The following is a 26,916-nucleotide window of genomic DNA, read 5'->3' as shown; positions in this document are numbered from 1 at the left end:
TTTTAAAAAAAATACATATGCAGAGGTAGAAATGGGCTTTAAGACATTGTTCGTATTTAAGATAGCATTCTTACATAGATACACTTACCCCAATAGCTGTACACAATGGAATAAAACCCTCATGCATGTGTATCTCAGCGACAGCAAAGTGTAAGACTGGTTTAACAGCTGCAAATTTTTACTGAATCCAGCTGTTCATGTAACATAATTAAGATGTAAATATGTCAAGAAAATAAATGGCTTATATTAAAATGCTGTCTTTAGAGCAATTAAGATACATCTTCTTAAGAAATCTTAGAGTATAATTAGAATTATATTGATTATTCCCATTGCATGAAATTGCTACACTTAATCTGATGCATATCACAGATTTAAATAAATCATAATAATTCAGGCCATCTTGTCCTATGGGCATAGAAATATAGAGAGGATAGTATTTTTATAATTTGAAGGATTAGTTAGATGTAATAACAGATAACTCACAGAGTCCTTTAAAGCGATCATAATTGTGCACACTTCATTGTCCTCTGTACCTTGACATAGAAGTTTAAGATTAAGACACTCTAAGGAACTCTGGTTGTTTCAAGCAGTGATGGGTAAATGCAGTCACACAGCCATACTTACTAAACTGTCATTATTTAGCTGCCAGATATCTGACAAAAGTAATCCCACAGAAGCCCACTATTTTTAGACACTAGCCATTTGCACTTTGTTCATATCAATGCGTTTACAGCTAACATATTAAGTTAAACCTCGATGATACGTGGCCAAGAGGGTACAATGGAACATATTTGGTGGTCCTTATTATTGACTTCACATTGATCACGATATAAAGTAAATCACAGTTTAATAATAATATTTGATATAATAGAAGGGGCCAAGCGGCACAATAAGAATTTGGCGCCTTTTTTTTTTTTTCCTTTTCACACTTTTTTTCTTCTCCACAGTGATCTAATATGGATCACGATATAAATTAATACACAGTTTAATAATAATATTTGATAGAAGGGGCCAGGTGGCATAATAAGAATTTGGCCCTTTTTTTTTTTCCTCTCTTTTTCTTTTTCTCCCTCTCTCTCTCCTCTATTTGACTTCAGGTATAGGAGAAGAGGGCATTACTAATTATACCTGCTATAGGGCAGGTTTGGCACTGCTAAGGACACTTACACAAAGATATAAATATTTAGTGGATAATGTACTTATGATTAGTTTTAGGAAGGTAGAGGGAGACGCACATATATATGTACGTGCATATAAAATATAGTTTTAAAAATAATAAAAGAGGACACCCCACAAGGAGAAAGATGGCACAATAAAAATTTAAGGGATTTAACCCTTGTCGAATTTAGATATGGGAAGAAAAATACACCTTTTTTTTCTCTCCTCTGGGGGATTGGAAGACTGTAGAGGTAGGATATTGTGAATGTTAGTTATTATTTATTTATTTTTTATTGTGTATATGTATGTGGTTAAAATGCAATTGCTTATTTGTTTAATGTACTGTTTGAATATGAAATAAAAAAAATGTTGATATAAAAAAAAAAAACCTTGATGATACAATTTAAGTAAGAATTACATATTTGCTGCAGTCATATGTTTGAAACAAGACGCTGTGCCAGTCAAGCTATAATATATCTTGGAAGGTACTATGTCACTAATAGGAAACTAAACTTACATGCCATAGACTTGTCAGACTTGTCAGATTTGACAGAAATGTTCCACCTTTAGATGACTTTTAAGAAATTGTCCATTTTGTCCATGAGAAAACAGGCCATCATGATGTCAGAAAAGGATCCTGGAGAAGCAGTCCACAAGTCAGAAAAGTGGACTGTATTAGGACCGGAAGGCAATGGATGTAAAAAAACGGAACCAATGATCAAAACTGCTGTAATCAGAAAATGTAGCTGAAAAGTGTGGCTTTACCTATAGCAGTCATGGTTTTCCTAACGCAAGCAGGTACTTGGTTGCCCCCAGGATTTATTACACAACACTATATTATCTGGCCAGGTAGCACAAGAGAATAAGGAAAAATAGAATAAGAGTACCTGTGGGTCCGGAAGATATACAGTAGATGTCCACATTGGATGGAGGGGACAGGTGCCTTGGCTGGACAGTAAACGGGGGGGGGATGTGGCAAGTGGTTGGTCACAACATCAGGCAGAGACATGGTCAGTAAAAGGGCAAAAAGTTGGTCCAGGCAGACAGCAGAAATGTGGTTAAAAACAGACAGAATTTGCTAGAAATAATGTACTCGAGATTTTAAAGGTTCCCCTTCCTATGCCAAAGTTTTGCTACTGGATGCTGTGGATGACGGGGGTTGACGGGAGCCCTGACAGACTACCAAGGTCTCTCTGCTATGTATTTGGACAGGTGGGGGTAGAGCTGCTATGTGTGTGATTATTTGCCTGTCACTAAACTGCCTTGGACATTGATCCAGACAGCAATGGTACTCTCAGGCAAGGGGGTGAAAATGTGGACCTGCCCTAATCAAACTTGATAAGAACATGTTTCTTTTTTTATATCCTCCATAGTTATCCTCTCTCCACACATCAATTCAGTAAGGTCCAACAAAACAGGAATCTCTTTCTTGAATAGCATCTGATACACCACAAATCAAAGATGACCTATGCCTGTATCCTGTCTCTGATTCAAATATGTTTGCAGTGTTTTCTGAATACCATTAGCTACACAATGATCTGACTATTACCTAGGATCCAATCTGGTGTGTATCCCTGGTCATACACAGAGGAAAGCTGAGCCACCTGCGCTGCCTTGTAGTATTACCTTTTTTAAACCTAAAAATAATACCTTAAATGTGACACATTGCTCGTGTTTGGTTGATAAATACGTTTTGCTGTGTAAAAATGCACACGCACCTGGTGCGTGTGTGTGTTTAGGTTAGTAAATCACCCCCACTGACTCTCTAAGATGTCTTGTCTTATTTTTTTCTTAAAATTGTGTTTTTTATCAGTTTAAACATTTGATATGTTTTCTATTTTCTATTGTGAATACAAGATGGGTTTATGAGATTTGCAGATCATTGCATTGTGTTTTTATGTAGATTTTAGACAGTGTCCCAACTTTTCGGGAATTGGGGTTGTAACTTTTGACAATGGCATCTACTCACATGCTCACTTTTCATATGTGTTGATGAATGAGACTCATCGTCATTTTGTTTTAAGTCTGAGAAGAATTTATAGTTAGCAAGATTGATGAATTGATTTTTCTTTTTTGAGTGCATTATTAAATATGGCCCACTGTCCTGTCACCACTAAGGGAGAACCTTTTGGAGTAAGCACTAAAGGTATCGATTCTTCAGGATCTAGTAACATCAATGACCCATCAATACAAAAATTAGAGATTAAATCTTAGACCACAAAATGGCTTTTTTCCACTGTGCACTGGCAATGTATTATAATGTATAATGGAAATAACATGATTACAACAATTACATCTTTTAGCAAAATAACTATCAAACACACAGTCAGGTACAAAGTTCTTTTTATTAAAGTAATAATTTTTTTATCATTTTTATTTTTTGTTACAAAAGGCTAAGTGGCTCTGAGAGCAAAAAGTACAGTTATTGTATACAGTATGCTACAGATCCTTCAGGCTGGTCCTAGACTTGACACTATTTAATCCACTTCTGTTTTAGGTCTGTACTATGACTAGCGGCCCTAAAGAGCCACTCTATCCCTAGCACATTTTAAGCTATTTACACTTTAAAAAAAAGATTACAATTGTCAATAAAAAAAGTTTTTAAAAAAAGTGACAAAAGTACTTGCTTCTATCTTACAATCTTGCAGAATGTGGCATTCAAAGCCATTCTGAAAATTCACAAAATAAACCATTGTGAAAAACAGGTAACAGGTGTAAAACTTGAGTAACAGTGGCATGTTATCTGCTGAATTTGAGAACTGCGGGAGGATGGCTATGGTTTGGCAATATTCTTGGTCCCCATTTAAAGAATAAACATAAAATAAGGCACATACATTTCAATAAAGAACTTAAACACTGATGTGTAATGTATACAACTACAGACATAGTACAAGAAACATTTGAACAGTAAAGTAGTACCATATTAAGACTTAACATAATTAAAATCAAGCCTCTTTGGGAAATTATGTCTGCAGTGCTACATGAAGTCAAGTACTGAACCAATATGTCAAAAACAAGAGTACCATACACTTTGCACACAACAATAACAATAATTATAAAAAACAAAATACAAGTGGAGATTTCCCTTTCTACAAACAGGTTGCCGTTTATTACATCAAGTTATAAGCAAAAATGTCAGTGTTAATATAGGTCTGGCCCATATGGCATATATATGTTTTACAGGGACTAAATAAGTCATGACTGGCCTTTTTAAAACTTGGCATGACATGACATAATGATTGCCTTTGCGTAGATGTCCATTTTTAAGGTATTTCTATTATTTCCAAGCTGAAAAAACAAGCAGAAAAACACTTATTCATGTAAATAATAACAATACATTTAATAGACCAAGTCATTTTCTGTACTGTATTTTTGGCATGCTACCCTTAACACCATCCAGAACTGCAACCTGGATGTATTTACACTCTAGTGGTGCATAATTACAACTGCATTATCTGCAAATCGGACACAAGCAAGAATGAGACAGGGTGGCCACAACAAGCTGTGATAAGTTGGTTTAGAATGGCAAGTTAAGTTTTCCAAAAGAATACATTTACACAAGATCAGTCACTTAAATGATTAAACCAAGCAACTAAAGAGAATTAAGATGTTTTTGAAAAAACATGTCAAACATGCACATACATCACACTATTAGATCGCTTTACATTTAAAGGGAATCATATAGACCCATTCAGCAAGAAAAACAAATGCATGATTTTGAGCTGTCAATACTGATCCAAAACTGAAATGGAAGACTATTTCTCCCTATAACACTTTAGGGCTTGAGTCATTATTCCATAATGGAACATACTTGGAATGTATCCCTTTTAACTGGGATAAAAATTGCTAAAATATGTACGTACATATAAAATGAGTTACTTTTATATTCATGTACAGTTCATTTTAGTCCTCCAATTTATTGCATAACAGCAAGAAACTTGCTTTCTTCTGCAAGTGAGCTTAATAAAGAACTCATGTCCCCAATTGCCATGTTAGTGGTAATCACTGGCATGGTTGGGAATGTAAGAGATGCTCGGGGAGTTGTAAGACGTGATGAATTACGAGACAGGTTCTGGAAGATGCTTGGACTTAGAGCTCCTGAAATTAGGCTGGCATGATCCCCATCATCTATGATGGCATCAAAATCAATTTGCACCCCATCTAAACTGCTGCCATCAATATTATTAACTGTACTTGTGACTTGGTTAACTCCTGGTGAGAGAAGCTCAGAAGCATTGGCATTATTACCGTCTTCCATTAGGCAGCTGCCTTCTGGGACAGACAGAGAGCTGGATTTCAATCTCTGTTGAGGGTAGCCCATTGCCTGGTCATACAACTGACCCGAGTAGTTCTGTGAATTTGCGCAATGTTGTTGTGGTGACATTTCTGTTTTCACGCCATTCATTTTGTAAATTTGTTGGCTGTTGTCATTCACTTGATCTTGAATATATGATATACTTCTTTGTACATTTTGCCTGCCATTCCCACCTGTGCTAAAGCATGTTAGGTCATTTCTGGCCTGTGGATTTTGTCGGTTACCACTGGGTTGCACTGTTGGTGGGAAATTCTGTGCAGCTGCCATATTCTGATTGTTCTGACCCGCGACTGACTGATTAGATCGATTTACTCCTAACAAATTCATGCCATATATCATGTGTTCAGTTGCAAGCTGTTGAATATATTCTTGGTTTAAAAGATTTGAATTCTGTAATACTTGAGCTGCATCAGATAACTGCTCAGCATAGTGCATGGATGATACAAAGTTCTGCAGTGCACTGTTAATCTGGCTGTTACTTGCACACTTCTGCCCTCTGGTTGCTGGGCTGCAGGGTACTGGATATTGCTGGTCTTTGTTAGCCAGGGAAGTAGTGTACAGATTATAATTATTCTGTATCATTTGAGAATTATTCTGTGCATTATGGTAGCCCCTCTGCTGTGACTGTCCATTTTTTGTCATGTTTTGCTGCTGAACGACCATATTACTGTACAAACCAAAAGGTCGAATTTGCTGCGTAACAAAACGTTGCCCGTATTTCATTCTCGAAGGGGACTGTTCTGCACTGCCTGAGCTAACTTCATTCCACTGTATTGGGAGGTCATTCTTATTATTTAATTGGTCTACCAGCTCCCCATTTCGAACTTGCTGATAAAATGAGCCATTAGTCATATGGGGGTGGTGATAATTAATGTTCCTTGTTGAAGTTGTATTGTTTTGTGGTGTTTCTGGTTCACTGTTCTGTGAGTTTTCATACAAACTTTGGTTTTGTGAATCAAGGTACTGAACCATATCATCTGGTAAGAAGTCCTCATCATCCAAATTCCCTTCGGCTTCCATAATCATGGCCTCCAGGGCCACATTTTCGCTAATGCTGGGAGGACATGGAGAATATACACTGCGTGTATAATTTTGCAGAGCCAAGTTACGCCTATCGGTAAGTGCAGGCACATCATGAGAACTGATGCCATTTAGACTGTTGAAACGTTGAACTCTACCAGTAGATAAATTAGAAGACACCATTTTTACAGGATCACTTGCCCTACGCATAGCATTTGCTTGTAACTCGCTGGGAATTAAATGTCTTCTGCTCACTCCACCATCACTACATCTCCTAGGAACATTGTTTGAAGAAAGGGGAGATAATCTACTGTCTCTTGTGTCACCCAATAATGCCATTCTGGTCTTAAGACTCATCATGTCCATGTTAGGTAATGGTGTTGGTGGAGGACCACCTGTAGCAGCAGCATATTTGGCTTTTAACCTGTATTGCTGTGCTGGAGTAAGGCTAAAGAGGCTAGGCAAACCATCACACTGACTTGCATCACTTGACCTTCTTGAGGCATCGGTAGAGATGGGATCATATGAATCTGCAACACTGATGTTCTGAACCCTTCCTTCTGCTTGGGAAGCCTCACTTGATCTTCGGCTAGAAAAACATGGTGAAATTCCAGAAGATCTTCGACTACTTAAGTATGCAGAGCTGATTGTACTAGCATTGCTGTCCCTTCTATTGTTTAACATATTCAATACTGTGATGTCAGTACTTGAAAACTCATTTTGGCTAGGAAGAATGGACATTGAGTCTCCCAAACTAAGGTTACTGCCTGGCAGGAAACCTAGAGAAAGCACAAAAAGGTCATGAATTTAATTTCCATTATTCAATAGACAAACACAAATAGAATAGTTCATTCTTTTTAGTATTTCATATTTTACGCTTCTGATAAAATGACACAGAGCAGTGAGAATGTAGGGGCTTATATTTATGTGCATTTATCAGCTCTGGGGGGAGCATTTTGATAAGTAAGCTCTCTCCTGAACTCATCATGAAAGTATTGCAGGTGTAAATTTGTATTTCTACAAGATCTATCTATCTATCTATCTATCTATCTATCTATCTATCTATCTATCTATCTATCTATCTATCTATCTATCTATCTATCAGCATTTTTTATAGGACCCTCTGAATGCACTATGTGTCATCAATATTTGCTATACAGTAATCCTAGCCATAATATCATAGCAGTTGATGAGAATATTATAGCTCAGCTTACCATTTCCAAAGATAGGTGGCAGAGATGGGGCCTTGGAAGGTGGTACAGGGTTCAGTCTTGGAAGTATACCATTAATCTGTTTGATTCTTTCTAATTTAACTTGTTCCATCCATTTAGTTCCTGTCATTATCCTCCTGCCTTGTAAACCAAGTCCTGTGGTTGCTGTGGAAATGGTAGAGTCCATGATTGGGGTATCATCCAGGTTGCTGAGGTCTCCTATGCTGCCTACATTATTCAGAGTAAGCTCGATCCCACTGTTGGTATAGTTGCTGATGGGGGACTGCTCGCTGCTGCATGAAGACTTACTACCAGGGCTTGGCTGAGATGTCTGTTGGAAAATTAATAAATAAATGTCAAACCATTAAGCACATAGCACATTACTGCACAAGCATATAGCCAATATACAGGCAACACTTGAAGAGGTATTTATACAGAGTGATATTAGCTTTATATGAGAAGGGGAGATAAAATTCAAAAGGCAAAAGACAATAATATAATCTGCATATCTATCATCTGTAAACACATTTTTATTAGATATGATTGGATATAATATTTTTCTGCACAATTACAGCACTAAGACATACACAATGTATAAAGCTACTAACATAATCAATACATACAACACATCACAATGGTGGCTGGATATGAATAACTGTTTTCTATGAATCTTTTGCAAGGCACTAAAGAAGAATTCCAAGTAAGTATAATCGTGTAGTTACACTTACCTCTGATGCACACTTCACTACATATGTCACTTTTAAAAGTTGTCTCTTTCCATTCTGTGGCTGCTGCCCAGTAATCTTCCAGTCCCTGTAGAACTCTTCAACATTTGAATTGAAGTATTTGGTACTATAGAAATCTGTGGGGAGTACCAAACTTCCCAGCATGCTGCAGAGTGGCACAGGGACTAGCATTCTAGTTAGCAGGAGAACAGCAAGAGCTAAGCTTTTAAAGCAGCAGATTAAGTGAAAAACACTAGAAATGTAAGTGTAACTTAGACAATGGGGTGGTTTACTAAAGGCAAATCGGTTTTTCACTTTGCTAGGACATTTTCCCTTAGCTTAATGAATGAGTTGAAGCTCTGCTGACTTCCATCATCCAATCATATGCAGGCAAAAATATATTTTTCTTGCACAAGATGGTTATTCTTGGCAAAGTGAACTTTTACCACACTCACTAAGTAAAGGGAAAATTAAACAGTGTATTTGCCTTAAGTAAAACAAACCCATTACATTTAACTCCCCCAAAGATTTACAACTAAGATACCCGGAATTATTCTTTAATTAAAGTTAGAGATGAGCAAATGTAAAAAAAAAAAAACACGTTTAAGGGCAATTTGCCAATCCACTGCCATTTTTCCCCACCACTGATTATCCTTTTTTTGTGTTTTTATTTTTTTTAATGTAAACATGTATTGCACTTCCTCAAAGTACACCAGTCTGGAATGCCAGGCATATGGACTGACATTCCTATAGTAAAAAAATAAGAAAAGTATTGAGCATATGGACCCCCTGCTTTGCAAAGAACAGCTTAAATGTCTATTGCATAGTGTAAACATTTCAAAATGGGATCACAAAAAACTGCCCACAAAGGTAATAATGATATTTGGGAGTTTGCGTCGGTTACATCTTAAATAAAGCTGATACATGCAACCTTTGGACCCCTTACCAGTTCAATAAATGCAGAGTAAACTAATAGTGAAATGTGAACCCTAGCTTTTTTTTTTAAAGGAGAACTATGGGGTTAGGGCTTTTCCCCATAGTTCTCCTTAGGGTAACGGGAGGACACAAACTAGCGTCACCCTAAGCTCAGTATACCGCGAGCTACAGCTCGCGGTATACTGAGATACCGCAGCTGAAGCGGATCACGACAATTATGTCTGGATCCACCCAGCTGCCTGAGTGACAGCTGTATCTAGAGGCAGAGCCAGCTGTACCCGCCCCCTCCCCAGTCCGTTCCGCCAGTCAGCGCTGGAGGAACGGAGCGGGGTTAATCCAGCCACTCCCCTGTCACGGCAGAGAGCTGTGACAGGATCGAGTAGTGAGCGAACGCCGGTATGTGTTCGCTCACTTCCCGGTCTACTGAGCCGACCTGTGACAGTTTCATTGTCACAGGTCGGCTAGAACTATGAGGTGAGTGAAAAGCACTCACCTCATAGTTCTCCTTTAATACTTATGTAAATTAAAGGAGAACTATGGGGTTATGGCTTTTCCCTGAGACGCCGCAGCTGAAAAGGATCACGACAATAAGGTCTATCTAGAGGCAGAGCCAGCTGTGTCCGCCCCCTCATCCGTCCGTTCCGCCAGTCAGCGCTGGGGGAATCCCGTGACAGTCACTCCCCAATCTCGGCACTCTGCAGTGACAGGATCAAGAAGTGAGCGAACGCCGGTATGTGTTCGCTCACTTCCCGGTCTACTGAGCCGACCTGTGACAGTTTCATTGTCACAGGTCGGCTAGAACTATGAGGATGAGTGAAAATCACTCACCTCATAGTCCTCCTTTAAACACTTCCTTGCCCCCTTACTAAAAATGTTTATTAAGGCTCAGTAATTTTTTTTCTCTGCTACACCCCATCTATGCTAACATTTTCAGGGGATAAACCCCTGCCTTTTTCCACATACCTTTATGAAAACTGCAGCATTCATAATCTCGTACTGTAATTCCTATGACTAAAGAAAATGTATAGTCTTTCTGCAAATATCTTGTACATTATAACTCATGTATATTAGGATAACCTTAACTGCTTTGTTGAAGAAGCCTGCTTTTTACAGAATTCAAGTTATAACTACATGCACGGCTTAATAAGCCAGAAAAGTTATTCTTTACCCTTCCCTTTCTGTTCTGTATAGCTCCATAACACACTCAATACCATAAGAGTTTCTATTAGAAAGAGACATGCTGAAAGCAAACAGCTTCTGTTGTGCTCTGTCTTTAGAAAACCCATAATGCTTTGTGACACCTGTGGCATAGGTGCACCCTGTACAAACATTTATTTAATTGTTTTTATATAATTGGGTTCATCATGAAAAATAAGCATAGTATTATTAATTAGAACTGTATCTTCCTCAATATCTATTTGTGGGCACCAGTGGTGCAGAAATCCTAGTTCTTCCCGGCACTGCTCTGGGGTGCTTTGAAAGATTGTTTCTTTTGTTTTGGTCTCCTTGTTAAATCACCCACCCAACCCTAAAGGGAATACAGACTGGTGTCATTATAGCAGGTCTCCTGTCCACTCGTGGGTAATTTGCTATGTTGAGACACCAGCCTGTGTGCCTAGTTTGCCATGGTGTGCTTTAGGGGAAGGGGGGCTATCCATTAGCCACAAACCAGCACAATCTACAATGACACTTGAACACATGGATTAGTTTGCTCATGTCTAACAAAAGTGTATATAAAAAAAGAATATGATGAGTTTCTAGGTCCAGACATATATGGTAATAATATAATCCCTCACCTTATTACCCACTGTCCTTAGTAAGGTTGAGAAAGACATTTAAAAATTAGACAGAAAAGACAGCAAATTAGAAAATAACTTTATAACAGTGCACTGCTAGTTATACTGTTTTTGCAGGTTATTATATTTTGCATGCATTTAGGTCTAAGTACATTTTCTGCTAGTATCTGTACTGTTCACAAATGCATAGGACGATTGTATTGAGAACAAAAGATACATAAACAAGGGGACAAAGGGTAAAAAACAGGTACACAAAAAAGATTTAGAAATCATTTTACTTTTATGTAGATGTAAAGCAAATGTTTCCTATGATAAAGCTGACCTCCAGGCTTCCTCTAGCTAATCGCAGACATTACAGGAAAAAAACAAAAAAAAAACAACCCTAAATACTGTATTCTTTTTACTCGCCTTAAGCTGCAAGGATGTGGCACTCCAATCCTAACTATTCTTTCTTTATCTACATACAGGAGGCAGTGTTCTTTTTCTGGTGTCCACGTCATAGACCCTTCCTATTGGCTGTCCAGCGGCGGGTGCCACTCAGGATCCAGAAGAGGAATCTGCAGCAGTGATGTCAGCACCTAGGGACTGTCAGGGACTGGCCAACATGGGCACAATGTTGGATTAGCAGTCCCCTGCACCTGGAGATAGTGCTGGTGAGGGAACTGTGCAGCGGTAAAGTATATCTAATACCTATGAGTATATGATATAATGTAGTAAAATATATGACTTATAAGTATACGTATAAACAGTATATCTAAAAGGTAAGACAGAATAAAAATGTGCAAGATGGGTTAGATGGGGGGGTTATAAAAAATTTTCAGTGATGAGCTTTAAAGGAAGCATGTATTAAGATAAATATGGAAGCATACAAATCTGAAGTCAGAGCTTCTAATCAGAATACATTATTTATATATACCACCATACCTCCTCAGGGCAGGTTTCTTCAAACATTAGACAATTCATAATAGAAGGGCAAGCTAGAAAGTGCACTTGGTAAATAGTAGGGCTGCGGAAATTAACGATTAATCCTTCGATTAATCGTTAATTTTTTTGATCGATGAAAATTATTTTGATCGATCAAAGTTCTTTTGATCCATACTCACCTCTCCGCCGGCTTCCTGGACGTCACTGGACTCCTCCCCCTTTCCTTCGTTACCCGATGGAGTACACAGTGAGTACACAGCCTAACTCTCCCGGCCGCCCGGGAGAGTAGTTTAATCTGCTCTCTCTTTTTAACGGAAAGGTTTAATCTGCGGCCATATTGAGTGGGGCACGTGAGATTAATAACGTGCTGGATTAGTGTGATACTAGTTCATTTTATTACTTCATTGCTGTGCTGTATGTGTATAGGCCGATGTAGTTGGATCTGTATGTGCGTTATAATTAATCGAAATTAATCGATTAAAAAAAATTTCGATTAATCGAACAGGATAATTTTAATCATTACCAGCCCTAGTAAATAGCAAAAACATCTTTAACTTTTTAAAAGTCATAAAAATAGAAATAGATTTAAGATTTAATAATGGATGGACGCACATGGTGAAACAGTTACCGTATATACTCGAGTATAAGCCGACCTGAATATAAGCCGAGGTACCTAATTTTACCACTGCTGACTCATCCCTGCTCCCCTGCTCCTGACTGGCTGCTGCAGGGTTTTTTCTTTTTCTTCTTACTTATCTCGCCGAGCTGAAAAACTCGGCTTATACTCGAGTATATACGGTAATGTGATTAGCTGCGAGACACGCGCTGAAGACAATCAAAGAGATGCTTAAAGTATATGTGAACCCTGACTATGAACTTCTCTTATTTGTTCTTTTTGGTCTGCTAAATATACCATTGAAAGTGTTTTGTTATATCGGTTTGATAAGTGCAAAAAAATACCTGTTGATTTTGCAAGATAGCTTAATGTGCTTTCTACCTGTGTACAAGAAGGTGTTATGGAGATGTGGATGGGGGAGAGATATAAAGAGTTAAAGGGTTTTATTTGTAATCTATCAAAAATGAAGTAGGCAGAACTGACACCAAGTGCTTAAGAATTCAAAGCAAAATATACATGTTGTTGTTTCAAAGCGGTAGATAGCAGCATACTATATTTCTGATACATCAAAAGTTGTTGTTTGTACTTGCAACATATTTAAAGGGATAAAACCTGGGGAAATGTGCACGTATTCCAGACTCAATGTTTTTTTAATTTATTTTGCCTTGACACACGCTTTAAGAGGATAACAAAATAATAGCTCATTACACAGTACAGTGGACTGTGATTCTAAAAAACTCTCATGCTCTGACAATTTTATAGTAAGTGTCAATTGTTTTTTAAATGCTAATCATTTTTAATACAGAAAAAATGCAGATCCAAGCTTCTCTACTAAGTTTAAAGTAGAATTAAATTAATTCCCCAAAATCTTATAAAATCTTTGCTTATAATTTCAGAAGTCATTTTTATTCTTTTTAAATCTAAAGATTTTATTTTAATAACACCTGGTACTCCTGCAATGAAGGTACTTGTTCAGGCACTTGATTTTATAGAGTGAACATGCCCTGTCCCTGTCTCCCTATTGCTCTCCTGCATTATCACACTGTCACATGCTCTTCTGGTGCAGACTATAAGCAGCTGTACCAATAGTAATTTCCCAGGCATGTTTCGCTGTTGCCCCCATCTGGAGGCCAGTCCTAAGAAAAGACATGTAGACATCACTTAAGCGAGTACATGTCAATGAAGTGGCTGCAAAGGGGCAGTGGATAAGATCAGCAAAACTGGGATGCAAAAGAAAATGAATAAATAGTAAAAACAGTATTTACTGAAAGGAAAAAATATGGCAATTGTTTATGATGCACGTTAGCAAACTCAATGGTACCTATTTAGGGTTTACTGACCTAATTAAAAGCTTTCCTGGCTCCTAGTTGGGATCTGTTGGAAAGCAGTTCTACTGTAATTATGTCTGCAACACCTACATCTCTAAGCAGAAAGTATTTCTGGTCACGGTATACAGAAAAATGCAAAGTATTAATGGTAGAAGGACAACAATTATTAGCACAATACTAACATTTGGTCTATTAAAACACATATTTAAAAATATATTTATTTAAAAATAATGGCAGCATAACCTGCCATTCACTAAGAAAATCGAACAAAGTAACAAGACATATTCTTGCCGGCAGCCATTCAGTTTTCATTGTGAATAACTGCATGTGTTGCAGATACCATGGTGTGGTGCTGGCTACATCCACATTCTCTAGATCACATGTGTCAAACTCAAGGCCAGAGGCCAAATCCGGCCCACCAGGCCATTTCCTAGACTTCTACTTTCAGATCTAGGTATTAAGTCATAATCGAATGCAGAGGCAATTATAATAAAGATTAGATACATTTACATAGGGGTCTATTCACTAAGCTGCCGTAGGCAGCCGAGTGAAAGACCGACCTGAAGTGAGCCAAACGCGTGGCATGTTCGGCCGACTTTGCAAATTGAAATAGCCAATAGGAATCTAGCAATGCATTCTTATGGCCAGATTTTATTTTTATTTTTTTCTATTCTGACACTCCGTGTCAGAATAAGAAAAAAAAAGAAAAAGCAGTGTTTCTCTCCTTGGCGGCCGGGGGCAGGATACCCCCGGAGCGCCAGGGAGAGTTTGCTGTCTGGAGATCAGTGTCCCTGGTTAGCTGGTAACCAGGGACGCTGATCTCTCTGCAAGTGGCCGGAGCCAGCCGTAAGATCACGGCTGGCTCCGCCCAGCTGCCAGAAGCAGGCTGCCGGCCGGCCAAGGGCTTGCCTGAGCCGCTGGGCCAAGTTCGGGAGCTGTATGGGCTATAGTGAATAGCCCTTAAAGTAGCCCTTAGGTTCTACTGAACCGAAGGGGTCCTGGGGCCGCAGCTAGCCGAAGGATCGGCTGAAACTACGGCTACATCCTTTGGCTGCTTTGTGAATGGACCCCATAGTCTTACAGATACCTTTGAGGGCAACCATAATGTTGATGCGGCCAACGATTAAATTGAGTTTGACACCCCTGCCCTAGATGGAATATAATGTTTGATCAAGATTCCAGCATGAGAATAGAGATTACCAGAAGAGTGCAAGTAAAGCAAGATTTGCACAGAACCCTAAACAACAAAGTGAAAGTAAAGCAGGCTTTGCACAGAACCCTAAAACGAAAAGATATAATGTAGAAATAGTAGCATAACTCAGCTACTGTAATGTATCAAATTTTTATTACAATGGCACTGTTGCGTCAGAATCTTTGTTTTGGCATAAAACATGCAGTTTTAATACCAAGATAAAGCTGCTATTTGTAAAGGAGTCACTACAAAGGTGTAATATCTTTGACCAAGATAGTGTCATTTGGTGACTGGCACATGGCATTTTTTCCTAATACAGAAACCAGTCCTGAACTATTCCTCAATAGGATAATTGGGGGCAGAAGCAAAAGCTGTATAAACATATCTCAACAGTAAACTGCATACCATTGGTTTTTCAGTTTTCACTGATTTTACATGGAGGCATTCTTCATGCTTTGAGGTAGTGTTACTGAGGTCCTTGTGCTCTCCATGTGCACCGTGAACCGCATGGCCTGGTGATCGGGATTGTGAATGATTCCCCGGCTCTCTTGGTGGAGGAGGTCTTGGGTGGATGTCACCACGCTGTTTCTTAGTAACATGAGCCTCAGGACCATGGACAGTCTTTACATGTTTCCTCAAAGAGCTGGGATCTGTGTATCGTTTAGTGCAGCCAGGGATTTTACATACATATGGTTTCTGTAAGGTAAATAAATAGCAAAAAAAACAAAGGATGTTAATTAGATAGGTTGCTAAATTTTTAAAGATTTCAATCAGAGCTATAATGATTATAAATGAAGCTAAAAAATCAGCACCACCTAAAAGGAACAATTAGTAAAGTCCCTGCAGCCAGTAGGTAAAAATCTCTTTTAAAGAGGAAATGCTTGGAGACTCTATCAAGTTTTAAACCTTTCCAATTCTACCCAAAACAAAATACAAACTTTTGGACTGGCCATTCTCATTATCATGACAAAAACCATCAGTGCAATGACAACTGTATTATTATGTTCATACTAGCATATTTAATGAAATATTTTTAGCTATATCTCTCTAACAAAGCACTAGAACATATATGGTTCTTACCAACACTATACAAAAGTAAGAAACATGTTTTGATATGACATACCCTTTATCTAAATATACCTATACACTTTTCTTAAAGTCTAATAATGATTAAAAACATTTTGTGCAAAAGGGTGATTCATATTTTAGATGGGTCTGTCCTTAAATATCCTAATCATGGGCCGTAATTAACTAAAGTAAAGCATTTTCATTTTCAAAGTGAAGTTTCACTTATCTTAGCCAATAAGGTGAAACAAAGTGAAAATTAATTTTACAAAGAATACCCAATCAAAAAAACAAAAAACAAAAAAACCAACAGAATTTGTGTGTACATTTTTGGATGATTGAATTTAGCACAGCTTCAATCATCTTCAGCACAGCTTCCATTGATTATGCTAAGTGAAAAATCACTTTGCAAAAATAAAAATCACTTAGGAGCGTGAATAAGTGGAATTTGTGCTGACTTCAACCATCCAATCATGTGCAAGCTAAAATCCTGTATTTTAAAAGTGTCCTTGTACGTGATTGTATGTTTTTTGTAAAGTGAATTTTCATTTTTGTTTCACCCTAGTCATGAAGTGACTGAAAATTCAGTTGAGAATGCTTTACTGCTTTAAATCTACTACATACTATTTAATAGCTTAAAAAAATAAAAGCTCAGACATGTAATTATATTACACTTACATGCTGTTATAACAAAAACAACTGAATGTATAGTATAATGGCATGCATACTTTAAAACAAATAAAGCTATTTATAAAAAAAGCAAGTTTGATTAGATGGATAGTAAATCTGAGAGGTGTAATTAAGCTGCCCATAAAGTGCATAGAGTAATGGAAACTACTGTTGGAAATATAAATTATATCCAGAAAACAAGTTTTATAGAAATGAATTAGCTTAGAAAATTCCAATGAAATCCCAGTTCTATCTTAGTTCACAAGCAGACACATAAACCATACAAGAATGTATTTGCCATCCCTTCATTACTGTTGGATTTTTTAAACCTTTTTTTGTTGAAATAATTCAGAAAAATGGATTAGGGGAACGTTAATAGACTGCCGCATGATGTATGAAGCAGTCACCAGTAACTATTCACTACTCCCACCAGCCCACGGCCAGGCAGCATTTATTTTACAAAAATTGTTGGTTTTTTATAAATGCCTCCTTGTTGGCTAATATAATAGGGATAGATTTCTACGTGAAATGTTCTGATATGGTAGATTTTTCAAATCTAACAGAATACCTAATATAGGTAGTTTACCTCATTAGAATGAGTTCGGTTTTGGTGCTTGGCTCTGTCAGAAGCATTAGAGAAAGCCTTGTTGCAGCCTTCATGCTCACAGACATAAGGTTTCTCTCCAGTGTGAGATCTCAAGTGGGTTTTCAAGTTTTCTAATCTGGAGTAAGCCTTTGAACAGCCTTCAAACTGAATAAAATAAGAAAGAAGGAAACAGGATTAATTACTTTTACAAAAAAAATAGCAAAACTTAAGACTGGACTCTAGGCAAGCAGATAAATACATACTTCAAAAAAAAGGAGCTGTTTTACCAGCCAAAGGATGTGAAATTGTGTCTAGCCATATTTACACAGTCTTGACAAACAGCCAAGCCAGCTTACTTACCTCATTTATTTTACTGCAGTTAAACAATGAAGCCTAGATACCTTCCTGCCACCATCCTGTGACTGGACAGTTGTGGAGCAGCAACATCATGTTTCTTGTAAGCCAATGTGCCTAAAGTAGATGCTGATTGGCTCAGATGACTTACGTTAACTACATACATACATACATACAAGTTTATTTCTGCATTAAAAAAAAACTGAATTCTAGAATCTGTGCCCACAAAAGGCAAGCAGAGGGCAAATAACTGGTCACTAGTACAACCTGTGACTCAAAATGTAGTGAAGTCCACAATTCAGCATAACAGCCAAAAAATTGAATTTTCAGAAATAGAGCAGCATTGGCAGCCCTCTTATTTTTCAGCAATAGTTCATTGTAACTTATAAGCTTAAAAAGAACTTGTGCTAACAACCAGGTAAATTAATAGTAGGAATCATGAGCCATCAGGAAATATCTTTAATTACATCCTCTGTCCCTCCAGAAGGGCCTGAGGGTCAGAGTCAATATTTGCACAGGTATAGACATACCTTTCTGAATCTCATGTAGCAATGCTCCAGACTGCCAAGAGATTGTTTATGGACATAACATTTGCACTGTGGTATACAGGTGAAAGGAATTTGCTATTTTTTGATGATGAAGTAGGTGACACTTCAGGAAGGTTTTGGCTTGTGAAGGAAGGATGCAGTGTGTATCCAAATACATATATTCTTAGTGCAATATTATTAGAAACAAATACTCAGAGAACAAACAAAACTGCATAAAGTTAAGATGTTAAGTATTAAACTAATTTATCTGGTTATGAAATGAGACATCGCATGTGCTTACTGTGCATTTGTGTGGCTTCTCTCCTGTGTGTCTTCTCATATGGACGACCAGCATATACTGAGCTTTAAATGGCTTTTGCTCTCTGGAACAGTCCAGCCAGCGGCATACAAATTCCTTCTTTTCACCATGTATGTGATCATTGTTTATATGCTGCACAAAAATAGAAGGCGGCAAACATGAGGAAAAGCATTACAGTAAAAAAAAAAAAAAAACACCATTTATATCCTTCAATCATTGTTATTGCTATCATTGTTACCGTATTAAAATTCCAGGTCTGATTTACTAAAAATGTAATGTTCACTCTTGAACTTACTGTACTGTATGCTGACATGTCAGAAAGTCTTTGGTAATGATAGCCCCCAAAGTCAGAGCAAGTGTTTTAATGCATTTATCTTTTAGCCTTGTGAACAAATTACATGCAGATATCTCATCATCGTTAACCATAGGGGAGGATGGGGAAGTTCTGTTCATCTCTGGTCACTCTTATATTTAATCTTTATTTATAGTCATTGTAGTCATATATTTATGACTTGGAATTGTTAGTGCCAAAATAGATTGTTCTAAATGAATACAACAGAAAATAATAATTTGATCCCCTGCAGATTTTGTATGTTTGCCCACTTACAAAGAAATGAAAGGTCCATAATGTTTAATCATAGGTGTATTTTAAATTACAGAGACAGAATATCAACAAAAAATCCAGAAAAAAACACGATACAAATGTTACAAATTGAGTTGCAGTTCAGTGAGTAAAATAAATATTTGATCCCCTACCAACCAGCAATACTTCTGGATCCCACAGACTGGCTTTGTGGTACACAGATTAGTCCTGTCAATTAAAGAAGGTGCTCCTAACGACAACTCGTTATGTATATAAAAGACACCTGTCGACAGAATCTCTTTCTTCCATTCAAACCTCACCACCATGGACAAGACCAAACATCTGTCAAAGGAGTTTAGGGACAAGATTGTAGGCCTGCACAAGGCTGGAATGGGCTACAAGACTATCAGCAAGAAGCTTGGTGAGAAGGAAAAAACTGTTGGAGCGATTATTTGCAAATGGAAGGAATACAAAATAACAATCAATCGCCCTCAGGTCTGGAGCTCCATGCAAGATTTCGCCTCATGGGGTAAGAATCATCATGAGAAAAGTGAGGGATCAGCCCAGTACTACACGGGAGGAGCTTGTGAATGATCTCAAGGCAGTTGGGACCACAGTCACCAAACAAACCATTGGAAACGCAATACACCGCCATGGATTGAGATCTTGCCGCGCCTGAAAGGTGCCCCTCCTCAAGAAGGCACATGTACAGGCCCGTCTAAAGTTCGCCAATGAACATCTAAATGATTCAGAAAAGGATTGGGAGAAAGTGCTGTGGTCAGATGAGACCAAAATTTAACTCTGCTCACTGTGTTTGGAGGAAGAAAAATGCTGATTATGACCCTAAGAACACCATCCCTACAGTCAAGCATGAAGGTGGAAACATTATGCTGGGGGCTGTTTCTCTGCTAAAGGTGCAGGCCGACCTTGCCGCATTGAGGGGCCAATGGACAGGGTACAGTATTGTAAAATCTTGGATGATCAGCCAGTACAGTGAAGATATGTCATGGATGGGTCTATTAGCATGACAATGACCCAAAACATACCACCAAGACAACAAAGCAGTGGCTCAAGAAGAAGCACATTAAGGTCATGGAGTGGCCTAGCCAGTCTCCAGACTTGAGTCCTATAGAAAATTTATGGAGGAAGCTAAAACTTTGAGTTGCCAAGCGACAGCCAAGAAACCTTAAGGATTTAAAGAAGATCTGTTAAGAAGAGTGGACCTAAATCCCTCCGGAGATGTGTGCAAAACTGGTAACCAACTACAAGAAATGTCTTACCTCGGTGCTTGCCAACAAGGGTTTCTCCACCAAGTACTAAGTCATGTTTTGCTTGGGGATCAAATACTTATTTTACTCACTGAACTGCAACTCAATTTATAACATTTGTATCATGTTTTTTTTGGATTTTTGGTTGATATTCTGTCTCTATCATTTAAAATACACCTATGATACAATTTATAGACCTTTCATTTCTAAGTGGGTAAACTTACAAAATCTGCAGGGGATCAAATAATTATTTTCCACAATATAATATGACAGCAGTATATTATGACTTGATATGGTATTTTCAACTATGTCATTATGTCACATGAAAATATAAACAGAGTGATCAAGTAAAGGAGTATTTCTTTCTATTAACCCAGTGGATGTAAGTTTACTTTAGACACCCAGTCAAATGCTGTGGGTTTTTAAATATACTGTAGATATTCCACTGCATATAAAGGCTGTAAGAACCAAGGACCTATTTACTGGATAATTTGCAAAGATGACTGGTTTAAGCAAATCCAACACCATTTAAATAACAAATGACTGACCGAATAAATGATTGCCATTAATACAATATTGGGCTCTTGCATTCTGTACACAATGAACAACTCCATATATGCATGTGCGATTGCATTATTTAACTTTTGAACAATTTTCAGTTGACATGTAAAACCACTAACCTAGTGTAACTGTATAAATAATGTAAAAACTTGAGGGTGGCTTTAAGATTTGAAAGCTATAGGGACTAATCTCAGTAACTATCCCAGCTGTAGTGATTCCAGTGACATGGCAGCAACACTGTACAGACAAAGGCGCACAGACCCTTTAGGCTCTGTTCACACCTAGGCGTATCGAATATGCGCGCTCGTCGCTACTTGGCTGTATCCCAATGGAAAAGCGCTACAAAAACGCCGCAAAGAAGCTCATGTACCTTTTCAGGCGTAGGCCGTTTTGTAGCGCGTTCAGACGGGCTGAAATACGGCAAGGTGTGAAGCATACCCATAGAAAACAATGGGATTTTCATGTTTGAGCGTTTTGTAAAGCGTTCGTAGAGCGCTGAACGCGCTACAAAACGTGCAGGTGTGAACCAGACCTTACTTGTAGGGGAGGAAACGGTCAAACAGCAATTAGAGTTGATAACTTTTGTGAGAGGCCTAAAGGGACTATTGGTAGCTCATTTGTTTTTGCTTTCAGCAGACATGTTCAAAGCTTGTCAGGATCCAGAGCACCCCCAGGTGGTGCTGGAGCCAGGTCCTGCAGTTCCTGTGCACGCCTGTGGGTGTCTCCAGCAGCCAGGGACTGTAAGGAACCTGCAGCTCCAGTACTCACCTGCGGGTGTGCCCCAGCTGTGACTGATCATCCCATCACTTGGTGCTTCCTGGGAGGGTATTTAGGCCCTACCTGCAGTCAGGAAGCTGGCTCAGTATTGCGTCGCGTGCACTTGACTGATTCCCATAAACCTGAACCCTGCTTCCTGATCCCTGCTTCCTATCTGCAGACCTGTCACCGACCCGGCTTGTTACCCGACCACTCTCTTGGATCCTGTTCCTGTACCGTGCTACTGCCCTCCTGTTAACGACCCGGCTTGTACCTGACCACTCTTCTTTTATCTTGAGGCCTGCCATATATCTGCAGGCCTGTTACCCCTCCTTGTTGCTTCCCCCTGGCTGTAGGTGTGTGTTTGTCCCAACGGTGGGTTTATTACTTCACTGCTAAACCTGTGGGGGGTTGAGGGGGTTTGTAGTTTTGTTGTTGTGTAGCAAATAAACTGTGTGCATAGAACCCTATCCTGTGTGGGCATATTAATTTGGTCATCCTGCGTGGGTACCTGCATGTGGTGTGAGGACGCCTGTGCATGGTACCCTGACAAAGCTAAACAAAACAGAAACAAGTTTTCTGAGACAAATATACATAAGGAACAAAATGAGCAAGTAAAGCATCTGCGCATATTTGGATTAAAAAGAAAAAAGTCCTTTATAACATTCTGCCTCAGGAACCAGGTGTTTGTTATGTTTGCCCTGGACAAAATATGAATCATTCTCAATAAATACAGAACAGAAAAAGGACATGTAAACTTTTGCAGTGTTTGGGAACTCATGCCATATACCATAGTAGTAACAATTCTTTCTTGATACCTCTAGATGGCACAATATACAAAATAGTTCCACTACTAAGCTGGAATTCCCTACTTTCTGTTGTAAATACACATGGTCTATATCATCATCCCATGTTATAAAAGTAACAAAAGCTTTTGACCTTCTTTAGCATTGATTGCAAAGTGCAGTACAGTCAAGAGGAAGAAATGTTAACAATAGTACATTTATTAGTCATTAGCTACACAGTTAAGTTTTCCAGTAGAAAAAAAATAAAAGCACTCCGGGAATTTAAAAAAATCTTACCTTTGCAGTGGGGCTACGTCCGCACTGCAAGGGTTAAGTGCTAATTTTTTCTATGGGTCTCAAATAAAGCCGATATACTCACCTGATCCAAGCTCGTGGGGCAGTCAACACTGAGCTCCTCTCCCCCTCCGCTCCAGCTGTTGAATGTCCCTTGGCGTTCTCACGTCTAATGCAAGTCAAGTCATGGACCTGCATTAGACGTGATGATGTCATCGGTCCTTAGATTGTTGAAAATACAGATAGCAGGTGAGTATATCTGCTTAATTCCAGCCTCTAGACCAAAACAAGCACTTAACCTTTGCAGTGCATGGGGTAGCCCCACTGCAAGGGTATGTTTTTTAAATTTGTGTAGCTCTTCCTTTAGACCCCATTCACACTGAGCGAAATGGACAATCGTGCGTTTTTCCACGCGGTTTCGTGCTGAGAGGCATTGACAGGAGCGGAAATCGTGCAATAAACCGCTCAGTGTGAACGGGGTCTTAACTTGAATTTACAATTCTGTTTTATTAGTTTAATAACCCAAGAAATAGAAAACTGCAACAATTTGAGTTTGTTCAAAGTAAAAAAGTGCTATAAAAACACAAATTACGATACAAAGAATCAAAAGCCTGACAGGCATTCAGGACATACAATGCAGACACATATTCAGTAGGCAGTTCAAAGTTGTTCAGCTTCCAAAATGCTTCGTGGCAATGACTGATGAGCTATTCTTGTGCCTAAACCTTAAAAAATGCTAAAGGTAATTTGTGTTTAAAAATGAAGCGATGGATTTTTCCACATTAGCTAATTCCGAGGCACTCTGTGAAGCTATAGTGTGCTCTTACATGCAGGATTATTAAAAGTATCACAGACTGCAAACTGCTTCTATAATACAGTAAAGGCATACATTCCTGTCACAAACCACACAAAAAATGTTCAAAGTAGGAAGGCTTCTATATGCATGATAACCATGTCTTATTTTATAAACCCTGATTCTGCCTAAAGAAAAAGAGGCATTAGGAAAAATACCTTAAAGTGTATCTCCACTTTCACAGCCATACTGAAATGACACCTACAGTATTTTATATTTGTTACATGTTCCCATTCACATTGCAAAAGCCAAACAAATGCTTCTTGCAATTTAAACTGCTTTTTCTTGGGTTTCTTGACTTCTTAAGGGTTAAAATGTCTACTAGCTTTTCCTTCTTTGTAATGTTAGGTGAAGATGTGAGGGGTTAAAGGCTTACTATCCGTGCTTCTGCATTTAAATGTTAATGAAAGCAACACAATCATCACATTTCAGTCCTAAGTCTTTCTATAAGCACTTTTTTTTTGTTTCTGTACACTGAACCACACCTGCCCAGCTCAGTGCACAGTCTCGGCAGGATTCTTGCTCAGATAAGTGAACACTTGATTTCAAGCAATCTCCTGTAATGTGTCTTTACAGGATGTCTTCTAAAGCATGTCCTCAGTCTGCCACAACTCCTATAGAATGTTAACACTCTCCTACTATGCCCTGTAGATGTCTGCCTTCTTGATCAGCTCTTGAAACATGCCAGTAGTCTTCGACCATCTTCTGTTGCATGTCTATATCAAGAAAATTGACTACCACTGTATTTTGGACCTTCACACCATCCTTATGTGGCCACAAAAAACCCCCACAGTAGATAGAAGCAGTATTCTCTGACATGTGATATCTTCAAGTTTTGACAGGATTGCTCAATCTAATTTTTACAGTTGGTCTGTAAAGTTCTATGTATTATTTTTTAGACTCCCCTAAAAGTCAGTGTGCTATTGCCCAGGGGCCTCTCACAGGCATGGTCCAGCAGAACAGAAAGAATGCTATATCTAATCATCTAGTGACCCTAATTGACAGTGGGATTTTTATAGATTCACCCCACAAGTCATGAATGTACATCCTATGTAACAACACAAATTGAATTAATTTGAAATGAATCCTGACTCTTCATGTCATATCTTAAAGTGAACATATTAGGAAAAAAATAAGAACATAAAAGGCCTTAGCCAATTTTCATTTGAGAAAAAAATGCATAAATACTCGGGATTACAGCTGCAACCCTGGACCCATCATAATTTATCTTTACATTTTTTTTTACTAAATAAGTTAAAGGAAACCTGTGAGAAAAATGAAGGATGCCAAATCTGTAGGAAAATTATAGTAGTCTGGATGTTACAGTGCCTCTCTGGTTTCCAAATAAGGACTTTTTACTTTGAATGTCCTCATTTGCATGCTTATGGGTCTTCCACGCTAAAGGTACTGCAGCCAAAGGTTTACCAAAACTGCTAGAAAAGCATATTTTTCAGAAGGTGGGCTGCAATGACAAGTGCACTTGAAAACAAATTGTGGATTTTTTCTTGGAATTGTATTTTGCCATGCCACCTGTTAGAACACTCATTCTTTTATACATCTCTCATACCGTAGAAAACAACTTCTATAACAAGTACTAATACCTACCAAAAATCTAACATCAAACGGGTGAGAAAATACACATGCCAATCAAATCACAGCAGAACAAGAAGCAATTGTGAAGTTGTCAGATTTTGTGGGGGCTCCCTTCACAGTATCAACCACCCTGAATCCCTGAGATAAAACTGATCTGTGTTAGAAGGGTAGTATATATTTTAGCCCTCATTTCACAGTATAGCTAGGTTTTCTTTTTTATCCACTGGGTTTGCAGCTGCCCATACATAACAGTCAATAGGTTAAACATGCTCAGCTTGTATGTTCAACTGCCAGTCCAAGAATTCCCAAAAGAGAAGAAAATCCCTGGCTCCTGTACAAAGAAAACACTGTACTTTGCTCCAAAGAGCTTTCTGTGGCAATTTAAATGTACAGAGACAGACACAATATCCTGCAGAAGAAAAATCTACCTTATAACATTCCTGACCTCAAGAAGAAGATATGACCCCTGGAGGAACATGAGGTTCCGTATCTATTCAGACGAATGCATTGTCATCCTTAAACCAAGTGAGTGGTGCTTCTAATGCATTTCTCGCTACAGCACATATAGTTTGATGAATATGACATGGATGTGCTGTATTTGAAATGCGCTTACAAAATAAAATCAGCGGAATGCTGTATTAATACAGTAACCATTGCAATAAGTTTCACATCATTGTGGCAGTGTTTATGTCATGATACTATACGGGTATGAAAAAAAAAAATAACTAACTTACTGTTATTTACACAAGTATTATATAAACATATATATGAAAAGGAAAGAAGCTGTTTCCCACAGCAATCAATCCACAGCAATCAATTAGATCATGTTTTCAATTCTAACTTGCTCTAATAGAATGGCAGTTTTGAATGTTATTGGTTGCTTTGGGCAGCATTTTCAATTATCAGAGCTCTATTATTATATGACCTGCTCACAGTATACCTGCAAGCAAAATTATTCAGGCTTAATAATGCCAAATATATCAACCATTTTGTATGAACTTTCTCTGTACACTGTTAGATTCTGCTGTTTTGTAGTAGTGTAACTGCACTTTAACTTCAAAAGCAAACTAAGGGACACAGTTAACATTTTTTCAAAGCAATACAGAGGTTAATACCAGACTAAACCTATGGCTTAGATGTACTTGCTTTCACAGCAGTGTTGCTGCTGGGACTCTCATGTAAGCTCTGTCAACACTGTTCTGAAATCCAACTACAGTGTGATACTGTTTCACCTTCTTTGAGCAGCCTGTGCTCTACTTCAAGAAATAGAATCCAGCAGGAAGCTAGTTAAGGAGGTGGTATTTATGATGTGACAGCTATCCCCTGGGATTCGTACTTTGCTGGCTTATGTAGTCTCTCCGGACAATGCAACATTGAAAGTAGCCTTTACTTTCTTTTAGAAAGATCTGTGGCTGTTTTTTAGAATATACATTAAACACATTCATTCATCACAAAGGACCATTTAAAAAAGACAGTTTATTA

General features: G+C 38.3%; 1 protein-coding gene across 1 annotated transcript in view; it reads right to left on the bottom strand.

The window, feature by feature from the left end:
* Positions 1-3,897: 3,897 nt before the first annotated feature.
* GLI3 (GLI family zinc finger 3) overlaps positions 3,898-26,916 on the bottom strand; it is a 227,807-nt gene continuing 204,788 nt past the window's right edge. The window contains exons 11-15 of the mRNA XM_018559622.1: positions 18,724-18,873; positions 17,542-17,706; positions 15,627-15,917; positions 7,708-8,035; positions 3,898-7,272 (exon numbers count right to left, since the gene is read on the bottom strand). Coding sequence (XP_018415124.1) covers positions 5,075-7,272; positions 7,708-8,035; positions 15,627-15,917; positions 17,542-17,706; positions 18,724-18,873 — 3,132 coding nt within the window. The 3' untranslated portion in view covers positions 3,898-5,074. The remainder of the gene's footprint in view (positions 7,273-7,707; positions 8,036-15,626; positions 15,918-17,541; positions 17,707-18,723; positions 18,874-26,916) is intronic.

The sequence above is a fragment of the Nanorana parkeri genome, unplaced genomic scaffold, assembly GCF_000935625.1.
Source record: "Nanorana parkeri isolate BGI_ZX_2015 unplaced genomic scaffold, ASM93562v1 scaffold407, whole genome shotgun sequence".
NCBI lineage: Eukaryota > Metazoa > Chordata > Amphibia > Anura > Dicroglossidae > Nanorana > Nanorana parkeri.
The sequence above is the reverse complement of the archived record's forward strand: the minus strand, read 5'-3'. Positions and strand labels throughout refer to the sequence as shown.